Source organism: Podarcis muralis, chromosome 7, assembly GCF_964188315.1.
Source record: "Podarcis muralis chromosome 7, rPodMur119.hap1.1, whole genome shotgun sequence".
NCBI classification, from domain to species: domain Eukaryota; kingdom Metazoa; phylum Chordata; class Lepidosauria; order Squamata; family Lacertidae; genus Podarcis; species Podarcis muralis.
Window position 1 is genome coordinate 52,288,220 of NC_135661.1, and position 14,450 is coordinate 52,302,669.

The following is a 14,450-nucleotide window of genomic DNA, read 5'->3' on the forward strand; positions in this document are numbered from 1 at the left end:
TATTCTTATTTACTGACTGCGGGAAGTGGAAAGAAGAGAGAAAACGGAGAAAGAACTAGTGAATTCTCTTATAACAACCCGAGCTCAGGCACAGTGACTGGACTTTGAAACCTGGCCCTATACATCCTAGATTTGAAATGCCATGGTGCATCTGCAGCAGCACAAATGGATGCCTTCATCTGTCCTACCTGCAATAAAACATGTCTCTCCCATATCTGCCTCTACAGCCATTCTGCAACCTTCCAACAGTTTGACTTCACCCACAAAGTCGCACTCCTCCATTGTCAGAGAAGACCCATGGAAGTTGATGGACTTGCCATTGAAATCAATGTATTTTAAGTTAGTCAAGTCCATCAACTTCCATGGGTCTTCTCTGAGCAGGACTAATATTGGCTAATAACCCACACTTTTACCCTCACAGTAACCCCATGAGATAGGTTAGGCTGAGAGAAAGTGACTGGGCCCAAGGCCACACAGTGAGCTTCACAGCTGAATGGGGATTTTAACCCCATGTCTCCTAGGTCCTAGTCCCACACTCTAACCCTTACACCATGATGGCTCACTTAGTACCTTCCTGACTACAAGAATAGATTGGAGCTTGCTTCTGCTGTCCTGGTGCTAAACGCATTTGCTTGAGAATAACCACTAGACCTTGCAGGTTCTGTAAGAAATTCTATAAACCATATTGCTATGGTGCCACAGCCTTTCCCTGTGTAAATGCACATTGTTCTGAGGAAACAATGCAATTTTGTAATTATGCTTGCAAGCAATCTGTTGATAAGAAAAGCCCAAAATGATTTCATTGTTTAGTGACCTTTCATTCACCTCCTGTGGTAATTAACTCAAAATGATCTAATGCTCCTGGAATTTAGAACTGGCATGATGTAGTCTGGAGTGATATTCTTCCTCCACTTTTATAGAAAAGCAAAAGGCACACCACTTGAAAATGAAAAGCAAGGAGGGAAAATGCTGCTAGCCCTCCTGCAACCAGAAGCGGTTTTAGGGTGGCACGACTAGTGTGGTCACACTGGGTGCTACCCTGCAGGGTATGTGAAAACAACACTATAGAATGGAGCACAAGAGATGGAGGGGTACCAGATTTTAGTGTCACACAGGCGTGCTGAAATTTGAGAGCCCAAAGTCCACCACTGCCACAACAGCTCCTCACTACAAACAAGACCAGAACTTTTGTTGTAGGAATGCTGCCCTCTACAGGAATCACATGGCTGCACATGGTTCACCTGCTTCCATTTTTTCTTCCTACCTTTGAGGTAGGTTAGGCTGAGAAACAAACAGGCCCAAGGCTCAAAGTCACCCAGTGAGCTTAATGGCTGAATGGGGATTTGAACCCTGGTCTGCCAGGTCCTAGTCCAGCACACTAACCACTACACCTCACTGGCTTCAATGTGAGTTATTCCAAGCTAAGGTGGCATGGGCTTTTGAAGTGATTCTGCAAGTTCATACAAAAGTTATAGTGACACGAGTTCTCCATATCATTCTTTTAAAAAGGTAATTCCCTGACAAGAGTTAAAAACAGGAATCTAGCTTTCTGTTTACTGAACTCTCAACTCACCCAAGCAAAACTGCATATAACCTATTTTGTTGCAAAGTTTCCAAGGGCATTAACTCAAAGAGGAAGTTTTTAAAGATCAGCAACAGGAAACATGACAACAGACCCAACCCTAAACATTCTGTATTCTTTGTGAGACATGGCTTCTCCATCTGTAGCAAAATTTATACATGACACCAACTTTGGGAGAGAGAGGGAGAGAGAACCCTGCAAGACTCACATATCCAACTGGCTGGGTAGACAAGGGTAAACAGTGAAGATGTTGCTCAGTGGTAGAGTGTGTGCTTTGCGTCTGTGTCTGCAGTGGGCCCCACATCCAAACCCCAGTATCTCCATGTAAGGCTGAGAAAGAGCTCCTGGCTAAAACCTATTGGCTGATCTCTGGCTGCTTTGCAGGAGATTGGCAAGGGATTGCAATTGCTTAATGATAGCAACAACAAAACAACTTTTCTCCACCTGAATCAGGTTGCTGACATGACAAACCAGGTGTAGACTTTTGTGTAAAAGCATTGTGAGCTGAATTCGGTTCTAGTACCGAAAAGCAATCCTGAGACTCAAAGGCACACTGCTTTTTCATTCTTGCTGTGTCTTTTGCACATGGCTCTGCTTAGCAGAATTTAAGTTCTAGTAAAAAAAAAACCCAGACGTGGGTAGCACTGTGGGTTAATCCGTGCGCTGCCCTGGTTCGCCAGAAGCGGCTTAGTCATGCTGGCCACATGACCCAGAAGCTGTACGCTGGCTCCCTTGGCCAATAAAGCGAGATGAGCGCCGCAACCCCAGAGTCGGCCATGAGTGGACCTAATGGTCAGGGGTCCTTTTACCTTTACTAAAAAAACCCCAAAGAAGATCCAATAAGTCTGAAGTCTGCTCATCCTTGACACTGATAATATGGAACGAGATGGGTCAATGGTTTGTCTTGAGACTGCTTCCTATAGTACAAAAGCAATGCTTTAGAAATGAATAATGCTCAGTAGCAGCAACTTATTCACCAAGCAGATTAAGTCATGGCGAAAAGCTTTGTGAGTGGCAACATGGGAACACTGCCTTCTGTCTGCTACAGGTAGCATTTCGCTTTGGGTGTCAACCTTGCATGAAGAAGGCCACAGGTCCCTCTACTGGCTGGTCTGAAGGCAGGTGCAGTCACCATTTAGGTAAACCTAAGCAGGTTTGGGTCTGGTCAGTGTCTGTACAGCTTATGTATGCCAACTTGGGTTTAATGATGAAGAAAGGTGGTTTATAAAGTATATTCAGAAGCTTTTTAGCTTAGGTGTGAGCTGTTAAATGTTTGTTTATTCAAAATATCAATATGCTCTCTTTAAGAGGAAATTCTTCAAAATAAATATAAATACTCCTCTTCGCGGTGGGGGAGGGGGCGGGGACGGACCGCGCGTGGCCGCCATGCCTCGTGAGTCCAACCTAGGTGAAGGAGCGCAGCCGAAAGCGCCCTGGCGCCGCCGCAGCGCGCCTTCTTACCTGAGCAGCGCCAGCACCTCAGTCTCGACGGGGCGGGGCCACGAAGGTGGAAGTTGGCAGGGTTGGGCTGGAGAAGCAGTACCTGCCGCCGCCGCCGCCCCGCCCACACTTTCCAGCGGGCCAGATCACCACAGGTGCGTAAGAAGGAGCCCGCGCGACGTCTCTCCCTTGGTCCGACGCCAGGGGCGGAGCTTGAGAAGAAGAGAAAAGCGCGGGAACGGAATCCGGGGTCCCCCAAGCCCCGCTACCTGGGCTTGGGTAGGCTGAACGGACGTCTCGCGCGCTTTAGCAAGGGCACGCGCAAAGGCGTTTGGGTGGTAGCTCGGAGTACGCGCCGTGGCGCCCCCCCTCACCTGTGCGTGTCTGGGGGCGTGGCCCCGCTCACCTGCGGGGCGGTGTCGCAGGCAGACCGAGGCCAGCCGCTGCTGCCTGGACTAGCGGAAGAGACGGACTGACTGGCCGGCGAAGGGCCGAGCGCGCGTTCCGCCCTGCCAGCCCATCGCCGGGTGGCCGCGGGAGAGGCTGGCGCGCAATTACTCCCCTCACAAGCAGGTCAGGCTCCCGCCGAGCCTGCCTGCCGCTTCTGCTGAGGTCGACCACCCCGACGACCGCATGGCCTCGGGCTCGTACGACGTGAGCGGCGGCCACGCCTCGGCGGACGGCGGCCCGACGGCGCAAAACAAGCCGGACAACACGGCCTTCACTCAGCAGCGACTGCCGGCCTGGCAGCCTCTGCTGTCGGCCGGCACGGTGCTGCCGCTCTTCTTCTGCTTGGGCGTGGCCTTCATGGCGCTGGGCTTGGGGCTCCACTTCTCCTCGGAGGACATCCACGAGCTGGAGCTCGACTACACCGGCGCGCCAGGCTCCAGTTGCTCTCGCTGCGCCAACGTCACCAGCAGCCCCACCCGCCATGCACCTTGCACCTGCGTGCTGCGCTTTGAGCTGCCCATGGATTACCCTGCGCCCGTCTGCCTCTACTACCAGCTCTCCAACTACTACCAGAACAACCGGCGCTACAGCATCTCCCGCGACAACGCGCAGCTCAGCGGGGACTCCTGGGCGCTGACCAACCCCATCACAGAGTGCCAGCCTTACCAAAAGAACCACAAGCTTCCCATCGCACCCTGCGGGAACATCGCCAACAGCCTCTTCAATGACACCTTTGCCCTCTACCAAGTGCTTCGCAATGGCTCCATGGTCTCTGTGCCCCTGGACAAGAGAGGCATCTCCTGGTGGACCGACACCAACGTCAAGTTCCGGAACCCCGAATTGGTCAATGGGAGCCTGGCTCTGGCCTTCAAGAACACCACCAAGCCTCCCAACTGGCCCTACCCAGTCTACGACTTGGGCAACAACACGGGCCCAAACAACACGGGCTTTGTCAATGAGGACTTTATTGTGTGGATGCGCATCGCCGCCCTGCCCACCTTCCGCAAGCTGTACGCCCGCATCCGCCAGGGGAATTTCTCTGTGGGGTTGCCCCGTGGCACGTACCAGCTCAATGTCACCTACAATTACCCTGTCCTCTCTTTCAATGGTGGCAAGAAGGTCATTTTCAGCACACTGTCCTGGATGGGGGGAAAGAATCCTTTCTTGGGCATTGCTTATCTCGTTTGTGGTTCGGCCTGCATCCTCACTGGCATTGTCATGCTAGTTGTGCATTTGAAATATCGGCACCAAAATGAGGAAGATTAATGGAGCAGACTCCGACAGTCAAGAGGTTTAGGGGGAGACTGCTGCAGAAAGATTGCTGGCCAGATTATTTCTGGTATTAGAATTGAACTTAGTTTGTAGCCTTTCTTTTTTAAAAAAGAAGCCTCATCTTCAGAGTAGTCAAGAATCAAACAGATGCCTCTAATTGTGTGTGAGAATGTGTGTGCTGCCATCTTCAGTCACTATAATTCAGACATGTGGGGTATTTCTGCCAAGGATAGCCAACCATGGTTTTCTTTATTCCCAACAGAGATGCCCCCAAGGAAATCCATGTTTAATTACAGGGGACTCTTCTCTTGTTTAGTGCTTATGAAACATGAACTGTTTTCAGAATACTGAGAAGACATGTCCTTTGAAACAGGGTACTGTGCCAAAGTTTTAATACTGAGAACATACTTCAGCACTTTGATTTGTTCTCCAGCAGAATTGTTCCCAGGTTGAGAGTCCTACTGGAATGACTTGAATGTAGTATCATACATTCGTGTGTCTTATTTTACAGCAGTCTTCTGTGGATATGCTGTCTGGCTAACTTCAGAAGTGATGCATAAATACCTGGGGGATTCTACATGCAGTGATACACAAAGTGTGTTCACTGGTGGAGTTTACAGCATTCTTCATACTTTATTGTGTTGACTATGAGCCAGCTGCACTTGCTTAATAATGCATTTTAAATTCTTTGTTGGGATTCAACCATCTTTGGATGCCTTGGGTTTTAAGATATCAGTTACTTTAGCCTTCTCTTTCACTTATGAAGACATGCTAGTGGTAAGCATGCTACTTGGGGGGGGGGGGATATAAAGTATCATGCATAGGAAATCCACCCATGCTGATTTTCTAGTGTTCTGTTTTGCTTGCAGACAACTGACTGGAAACTTTCATGCTTTTTGGTGACTAATCACATTTTTAAATTCTCATTCCATAGAAGGTTGAATAAATCTGAATGACTGAGAACGGAAACATATTTTAGTGTCATTCCATTTCAAAAAACCTCACCCACCTAGCAGGAAGTCCTACTTATTTCACTGCAGCTAAGCAAAATGTAGTCAGGAGGAGGACTTGGTTGTTGGAGTGACAGAACACTAAAAGATTGCTTGGTTTTCAGTGACAAATGAATGGATAAGAAATCACGTTGCTTGGAGATACACTTGAGTTCACTTGTTCCCACCCCACGCCCCAGGCTGTATGCGGAAGGCATATCCAGTGATAAAATGATTGTGGGACATCCCAGTTTGGGTGTGACTTTCAGCATATAGTGTGATGCATAGGAGGAGGATGGAAATGAAGCATCCAAGCACAAGGACCCTTCCTGATCTTGCCCATTTTGTAGAAAGAGTGGAAATAGCATCTGAACAGCCCTAGGCATGGACAATGTGAAATGTGCCCTTCTGCCAAGGGGGAACTCAAAAGCTTTGGTTGTAGTTGTGTATCCTCCAGCATGTAGAGTGAAAAGAAAACTTTACATGTGTGAGGTATGCAAGAAATCCAATTTGCTGGCATCCACAAAAGGCTTCTTTCTTCCAGCACCCAGAAGAAATGGCAGCAGTGGTGGGGAACCAGCCATGGGATGTTTGGAACTGTTTTCCAGCCGCCATGACCAAAAGAGGTAGCCAGTGAGCCTGACCTCATGTATTCAGTCTTTTAAAGAGGTTCATGGTTTTAACTGGTTCTCAAGTGGCTGAAATGGACATGGTACAGGAGACTCGTGATCAAAATTTCCAGCTCTGTTCCTTTTTTTAACTTCACGTAGATGGGATTGTAATAGGCGCACTTTTTATAACAAGAACACAAAGCTGAAAATGAATGAACTGCTGCTAAAATCTTATGTTCATTTTTCGCAAGGTCTAGTCCTCATCTGAAGACTGCAAAAAAACAAAGCCCTACTTCCCCTGCCCCCCCCCCCCCCATATTCTTATGAGGGTTCCTTCTCCAGCCAGAGAGTGGCTGGAAGTGGGGAGGCAGAAAAAGGTCCTCCTTTCCTTCCAGCAGTGGCAGTTTTAATCTGAAATCTTAGGCATAGTACTGCACCCAGAGCTCAGAAACTGCTTGCAGTAATGAAATTCCCTGTTGCAAAACACGCCTGGAACAGTTTTGAACTGTTGCTTGAATGCCTTCATCAGACTTCGTTAACCAGAGGGTCAAGATGTAACAATAGCTGCCAATACAGCCACAAAGGTTATCATACACCTGAAAGCTACATCACATGTTATTGTTAACAAGCCAGCCTGAGCCAAAAGTAAGCAATATAATATAAATGTTACCTTTGCTCTGTATGCCAATTTCTGCACGTGCACACACACACACACACACACACACACACCATATTGCCCTCCATTCAGAAAAGCAGAGGAGACCCATTCCAGCCAAGCAAAACCACTCATGGAAGATGTGCAGCAAGGCCTGAATGGAGTGTGGAGGGAGAGGCATGTGGCCTGCAGAGAGTTCTGAGAGCCAAATAGAGGTTTGGAAGGCCATATTTAGCTGCTGTGTCTGAGGTTCCCCACCTCTGTTCTACTTCCAGTCTTGAAGTCAGTCTCTCTCCGAATTCTAGTTTCTCTCCCAAGTGGGGAGAGTTCTGTTGTGCGCTAATCCTACTCAGAGTAGACCCACTGAAACTAATAGACAATGGCTGCTTTAGGTCTACTCTGAGTAGGACTTAGTTGGCTGCAACCCTTAGTATCCAGGTCTACCCTGCTTGGATAACTCATTTCATTGGTTACTTATTAATTGCAGCAAGAATATGGAAAGTTGGAAATTGGAAAGAAGCAAAGGGTTTAAATACACAAAAATGTTATAACATAATTTGGGACATAGCACTCTGAAAAACTGAGGCAAAACTTGGTTAGAGGGCAAAACACTTGATTCCCTCATGGCAGACAGGCGGCACACCATTCATACAGCACACAAACAAAGTATCTCCAGAACAGAATGTATCTGCTGCATTTCATAATATATGATTGTGTTAACAGTCTCCTACATATTGATACTGTACTAGCAGCTTTCAGTTTCTATGCAGTTCAGTGCTTGCATTAACTTTACTATTATGGTTTACATCTAAACTTTGCCTTTGGGTTGGGAAAAGGAGGGGGGAATGTTCAGTTTGTAATTATTTTCTTTTCCATAAATAAAAATAAAATAAACTGAGTTATATTGAAATAACAAAATCTTTGGTCATGATCAGCTGCAAAATGGAGTGGGTGAATTTTTTCCCTCTACTGGAAAAAAACCCATGCTGTCACCTACTCTGGACAGAGCAGAAGACTCTTGGGAATTTCCTCCCTGCTCCTAAAAAAATCCCTTTTGCCTGATAATTGCTGATCCATCAGATAACATTATGTACATTCTCGTTCCTTTGTATTTTTATAGGAAACGAAAGCCTTACCCCACCTGGCTTATAAATAAAATGCAGATTGGGAAGTCTCTTTTCACACTCAAGTACTCCCCCTCTTTTCTTCAGTTATGCAATAAATATATTCCTTAGCAAAGTGCAGTATCCAGAAGTTAATCATTTCCATAGAGGTGATAGCAGAGTGAACTGCTCTATATGTCCTGTGGAAAGAATGTAAGCAGCATGTGTGTTTTACAAAAACTCTGGGCATTTCCCTTTCTTCTAATGCAAATCAGCCAAGGGACTTTTCTGCTTTTTGTGGTGTTTTTTTCTTAAGAAATACTTGCAACATGTGGCAGGAGACTTTCACAACCACAGCTTGAAATGGAAGAACTATGTCACATGGATAAACATTACTCAGAGTCAAAGAAAATGAGGTATAATATCATGAGATGTACTTGCTCCGACATAGCCTCTTTCTTTTTGTGTGCAAGGGAGCAGAATATAGTCCAAAAGTCAGAACAGCCTTTGCATAAAAATGCCAGATACAGGTTTATACATGCATTTGTTGGGGGGGGGAATAACTGCAGACTCAAGAGAACAGTATTGAAATTATATGAGCTTTGTATATTAAGTATTTTACAAATAAAATTTGTCCAAACCTAATTTCTCAAACTAAGGCTAGGGCCACTCTGGATAACATGACTTCACTCCAAATCCCAAGTCATTGGGCTGGGCAATAGGAGTTTCAATGGTACAGCCAGGATTAAGAAACCCTGTTCTAGAGAAAGGAAGTGAGGACAAGCATAGCTCTTATGGAAATCATGTGATGTAGGAAGGCATACAAACACTAGATTCTGTTCTGAGAAATTAATGCATTCTGCTCTGCCAATTTTCTGGAGTGGAATCCCAAAATTGGAAAGAGACACAAAGTTCATTGTAGCCCAACCCTCTAATGATGGAGGTAATCGGTTGCTACAGCACCCCTGATCATCCCTTGTCACCCACCTATTTTTATTTGCACTTTTTAATTTAGTGTTTCCATCTACTCTGCTTATGTTGTGATTCTGAACTACAATGACCCTTGCTTATAAGGAATAAGGCTCCAAATCCCACTTAGAGCTGTTTGTTTTGCTGGTGACGCTTTAGTGATACGTTAAAGCGAGATGGGGACAGTGTGAGGCCAAAGTGGGGTGTCAAGTTGGGTGCTCTTGACTTGTCTGGCCGTGATAGCTGGAAGCTTTGCAGAATGGTGGTGAAGAAGAGGAACAGCTCCATCTGAGCCAGATTCTCTCCTAAGCAGACTCTCAGGCCTGAAAATTAAAAGATGAGGACTAGTAAGGCCCATGAGCACCAATGTTTATCACAGGGGTGTGGAAACTTTTCTGGCCCTTCAGCCAGATTCTTATATCCCCAAGCCTTGGTGGGCCAAATTTGACTAGTCAACAGAGCTGCCTACCTACCAATTGCCTGACACCACAATGGTGTCAAATGACACTGCCCTTTGAAGCATGTACAGTACATGCACACGAAAGCTCATACCAATAACAAACTTAGGTGGTCTCTAAGGTGCTACTGGAAGGATTTTATTTTTATTTTTTTTATTTCAGAAGACTGTTACTGAAGTGTGACCCACTCATTTTATGGAATAATTTTTGCACAATTGTGGAATTGGTTTTATTGCTTTTAGTTTCAGTTTTACTGAAACTGTAACCTTTTATTATTTTATCATATTTTTATCTAATTGTCAACCATTTTGAGGGCTTTGGGTTATGAAGCACTTCATAAATCTACAAGTGAATAAGAAATAAATGGAAATAATTTTGATTTAATTGTGATATTAATTGTAGCATTTAAAAATAATTCTTTATTTTGTATTTTTTTGTGAGCCACCTTGGAAGCCTTGGCAAACCAAGGTGCATGTGGGAAAATATAGCACAAATAAACAAGCAACAAAAACAAAACAGGGCTGGCTTGGCAGTACAGTTTTGTCTGGCTGCCATATGCCAACTGACAAATTCATTCACCTGAAGAAATGAAAACTCATGGTTGTCCACCTTTTAGTCCTCAGACATTCTGTTTCCTCTATTGCACACTTGATTCAATTGTTTATTTTATTTTAATATTTTATATCCCATTTAATACTGCAGTATATGTGGTGTACAATAAAAACATAACATTGGTTTCGTTGAAGTGGCGTCCCCCCCGTTCATAGTGTATTTTTACGTTTTATGGTGTGTGTGTGTGTGTGCACACTCAAATATACATTGCCCTGATAACTGAAGAACAAAAAAGAGAAGAGCCTGCTGGATTAGGTCAGTGTCCCGTCTAGTCCGGCATCCTGTTCTCACAGTGGTCAACCAGATGCCTGTGGCAAACCCACAAGCAGGAAATGAGCACAAGAGCACTATACCAGTGTGGTGTAGTGGTTAAGAGCGGTGGACTCGTAATCTGGGGAACCGGGTTCGCGTCTCCGCTCCTCCACATGCAGCTGCTGGGTGACCTTGGGCTAGTCACACATCTTTGTGAGGTGAGTGGGGCTGAGAGACTTCAGAGTGTTTGTTGTGGGGGAGGAAGGGAAAGGAGAATGTTAGCCACTTTGAGACTCCTTCGGGTAGTAATAAAGTGGGATATCAAATCCAAACTCTTCTTCTTCTTCTCTTCCCACCTGTGTTTTTCAGCAACTGGTATTCAGAAGCATTGCTGCCTCCAGCAGTGAAGGGAGAGCATAGCCATTATGGCTAGCAGTCATTCATAGCTCTCGCCTCCATGGATTTGTCTAATCCTCTTTTAAAGCCAGTCAAGTTGATGGATATCACTGCCTCCTGTGGGAGCGATTTATTGTTAACGGACAATGTGAAAATCCTGTAAATAAACATGTTCCAGGTCTTTCATAGATGCAGGTACAGGGTGTCCAACAGGTGAATTATGTGATCATTGGGACACATTTTTCTACCGTTGCTGAAGAAGTGATTAGAAGTTAGAAAGACAGAAATAATTTACCTACTGAGAAAGGCAGAAAGGCTTCCTGTTTTATAAACTCTCCTTTTTTGTTCAGGAAGTTGGAGGGGGTTGAACTCAAATGGGTACTTCCACTGAGACTCATCATTAAGGGCAGAAGCAATATTGGTTAGCACTGTGGTTCCCTGCAAAAAGAAAAAGAAAAAGAAAAGAGAAACACAGGAAACACAAGAGAACTACAGAAGGAAGCATTAATGCTGTGGTTGGCAATGGTGCCCGTGTGGTTTTTTCCTGGCACCCACAAAGCCTCTGAGCTCCCCTGTCTTTGCCCTGTTCATCATGAGATAAGGGGAAATGAAATGGCGAGTTACTTTTCTCTCCTCCTCTTGAAGGATACATAGGTGGAATCCACACACATATTAAAAATGCTGTGGAAATGCTTATTTAAAAAACGTTTTGAAAAATATATATTGAATTTGCCATAGCCCACTGTCGCCATCTAGTGTCACAGTTGTATACTGCACTTTACAACAAACTTAAAATGTTTTATGTGAAGCTGTATAGCTGCGTCCATAGAGGGGAGTGATAAAGTCCAAAGTGCAATACACTTTCCTACTTCTTTCAGCTCTAATGTGCTTTTCTTTTCTTTTTTAAAAGATATTTATTAACATTTTCAAATTTAATACATTAAAAAAGAATCAAAAAGAAAAAAACAAAAAAGTTTAAAAACACATAAAGTTCACAATACTTATTTTTCAATAACACATTTCCCTGACCTCCCCACACCTCCCCTTCTTGTATTCCAATTCAAATTGTTAGTTCAGCAAATCCTTATCCATAATTTTTAACCTATTTCTATTTCTAATGTGCTTTTCAAGGCTCAAATTGGAAGCAGAGAGAGTGAAAGTGCAGGAGGGAAGCCGGAGCAAATGATAAACAGATGTAAAGAAACACACACACACACACACACACACACACAGAGAGAGAGAGAGAGAGAGAGAGAATGGATTTCCTTGAAACTGCAGAATCTTTTCACCACCCACCACCAAATTGCAGGTCACAGCTATCTCTATTGCCTGAATCATAAAAATAATGGATCTTTTGCTTTTCAGGACTGCCATGGTGAAAAACCAGATCAAGAAGATGTGCTATATTTTTATTGGATCTGATTTTTACCCAAAACTTGTAGATAAGGAAAGTGTCTGAATCTACACACTCAGTGATCCTTGAGAGGGAAAAAAATAGACAGCCCCTGTTAGGATATAGTTCCATTCCACTTTTAAAACATATGTGTGGATTGTTGTATGCCACATGTTTGTTTACCTCCAGCACAGTCTGCTGGGAACTTCTGTTGTATATTGCTTTTGCTATACTGCTGTTTGCTTGGACACGAAGGTACATGTTTTTCCTTTGTCCTGCTGCTGAATAAAATGCTGTAAATATGCTTACATATGCCTCTGTCCACCACTTCCGTTGTGAAAAGTTATTCACTCTGCTTATTAGAGTGTGCTCAGTCTCTGAAGGCTTCTGAGGCTCGAGTTGCTGATAGATGCTGTTCTGAGAACCGGAGTTTGCCCGGCTGCCGGTCAGTGGCTGGAGCCAGCTGGGGGCCTGCCAAATGCCCCCGTCTCCCTGGACGCATCCCAACAGCCCCTTCCCCACCATCACTGCTGGGTGTAGGATACCAGCCTCCTAAAGTTGCTTTCTGCTAGATCAGGGCCATCCCATCCATGAGGCAGACTGAGTGAGGTGCCTCAGGCGGCAGAATCCAAGGGATTCCTCCGCAGGTGTGTCACCCACCACAGCCAGAGAAGTGAGGAGAAGCAGCTGTGGCAGCTTCCAGGTTCCAGGGAGATGTAACAGCAGTCCTGCTTACCAGGTCTCAGGGAGGTGGCATGAGGCCTGCAGAGGCCTTTGCGAGAGCTCACCAGAACCCAGAAGCTGTAGCTGCATGGCCCCAGTAAGTGAGGTTTGGCAGAGGTGGCAAGGGGCAGGGGGCACACAGGGCAGCACCTTTCCATATATCCTCAGGTGGCAAAATGAGATGTGCCACCTCTGTGTTTAGATAAATGGTTTAAATAATCAAACAGCTACACAGAACTCATAATGTCTGCCATCCACATGCACAGGGAACACCAACATGGTTCACATTCAAATGTTGCAGAACTTACCCTGGGCATTGCATACCCCAAAACCTCTGTGTCTTGGATGGGTGTTTGGGGTATTCCCAGGTGCACTATGCTTGAAACATGCTGGATTTAATGGATGACTGTATTGGTGTAGGGAATGTTCTCCCGATCATCATGCACCCTAGCCAAGGACAGTGTTCATTTCCCTTTGGCATTTCTCTGAGGACCAACAGTCTCAGTTACCACCAGAAATAAAATTCCATTGTCATTATGTGTCCGTATGTTGTACTCACTTAAACTCTCCTCCTCCAGCATCTTTGAAGAAAACACAGGAAGGAGACCAGAGATTCATCTTAGTCCATCAACCTCTTTCCCACAGTGGCAAGCCAGGTTCTTTTGCAACCCACAAGCGAAGCTTTACAGCAATCCTTCCACCACTCCCTGAAACTGGTACTAAATAACCAACTGATGCTGAACCTTGAGGTTGTGTGTAGCCAGCATGCCTTGTAGGCATAAATAGTTTTAATGTTTTTGAGGCCTGAGAGCACATTCAGTAATGCCAGAAATGGCCGTGGGTACCACAAAATACTCATTTTACAGAAGAAAAGTTGGTGATGCTCAGAAGACCCAAAATACAGGTAAAATGTCTCCCTCAGATAAAGCACAGACAGAAAAACAGGCAACCCCAGCCCCAAACAATCTAGGACTTTGGAGACCAGAATTCAAATCATCACTCAGTCATGAAGCTCACAAAGCGACCGTGGGCCCAGTCGCTATCTCTCAACCTAACCTACATCACAGGGTTGTTGTGAGGGTAAAATGGAGAGGGGGAGAACCATGTATTCCACCTTGGGCTGCTTGGAAGAAAGGTGGGATAGAAATGTCATCAGCTATGACAGCCACTTCCCCCTTGCCACTGCCTATCACTAATCCAGATCCAGCATTAACAAGCTGGTGTGTTATACAAAAGAGTGTTCTTTGCGGGTGAGAGTTGGAGTCAGCTGATACTTACCACAGCTCTTGATTACAGAATGACCTAAGTCTATAGAGTGGTTAAACCGACAAACCCATCTGAGAATGAACTTGTAATTTTGTCTTGTTTTTTTTTTAAAAAACCCTAAGACAGGAAGGAACAGGATCTTGAATTGTAAATAAAGAAGATAAGAGGGATATAAAGCCTTCCACTGTATCAGTGGTGGGAAGCCTTCAGCCCACAATGGGACTATTTAGACCTGATATATGTCCTAAACTGGCTCGTGAAGTCATTCCCCCCACAAAT

At 45.2% G+C, this 14,450-nt stretch overlaps 2 protein-coding genes across 6 annotated transcripts in view; one reads left to right on the plus strand and one right to left on the minus strand.

Annotated features, from left to right (window-relative positions):
• The window catches only part of LOC114601914 (receptor-interacting serine/threonine-protein kinase 2-like), a 28,836-nt gene extending 25,270 nt beyond the window's left edge, over positions 1 to 3,566 (minus strand). The window contains exon 1 of one of the 5 annotated variants that reach the window (XM_028739553.2): positions 3,429 to 3,566. The gene's annotated coding sequence lies outside the window, so the exon portion shown is untranslated. Of the gene's footprint in view, positions 1 to 3,043; positions 3,183 to 3,396 lie in introns of those variants that run through there. The other 4 variants (XM_077931748.1, XM_077931747.1, XM_028739551.2 and 1 more) reach the window with 4 other exon arrangements.
• An 89-nt stretch (positions 3,567 to 3,655) lies between these two features.
• On the plus strand, positions 3,656 to 5,713 carry TMEM30B (transmembrane protein 30B). The gene has a single exon (XM_028739555.2). It carries the CDS (start codon positions 3,656 to 3,658, stop codon positions 4,736 to 4,738), a length of 1,083 nt encoding a protein of 360 aa, XP_028595388.2. The 3' UTR covers positions 4,739 to 5,713.
• Positions 5,714 to 14,450: the final 8,737 nt, after the last annotated feature.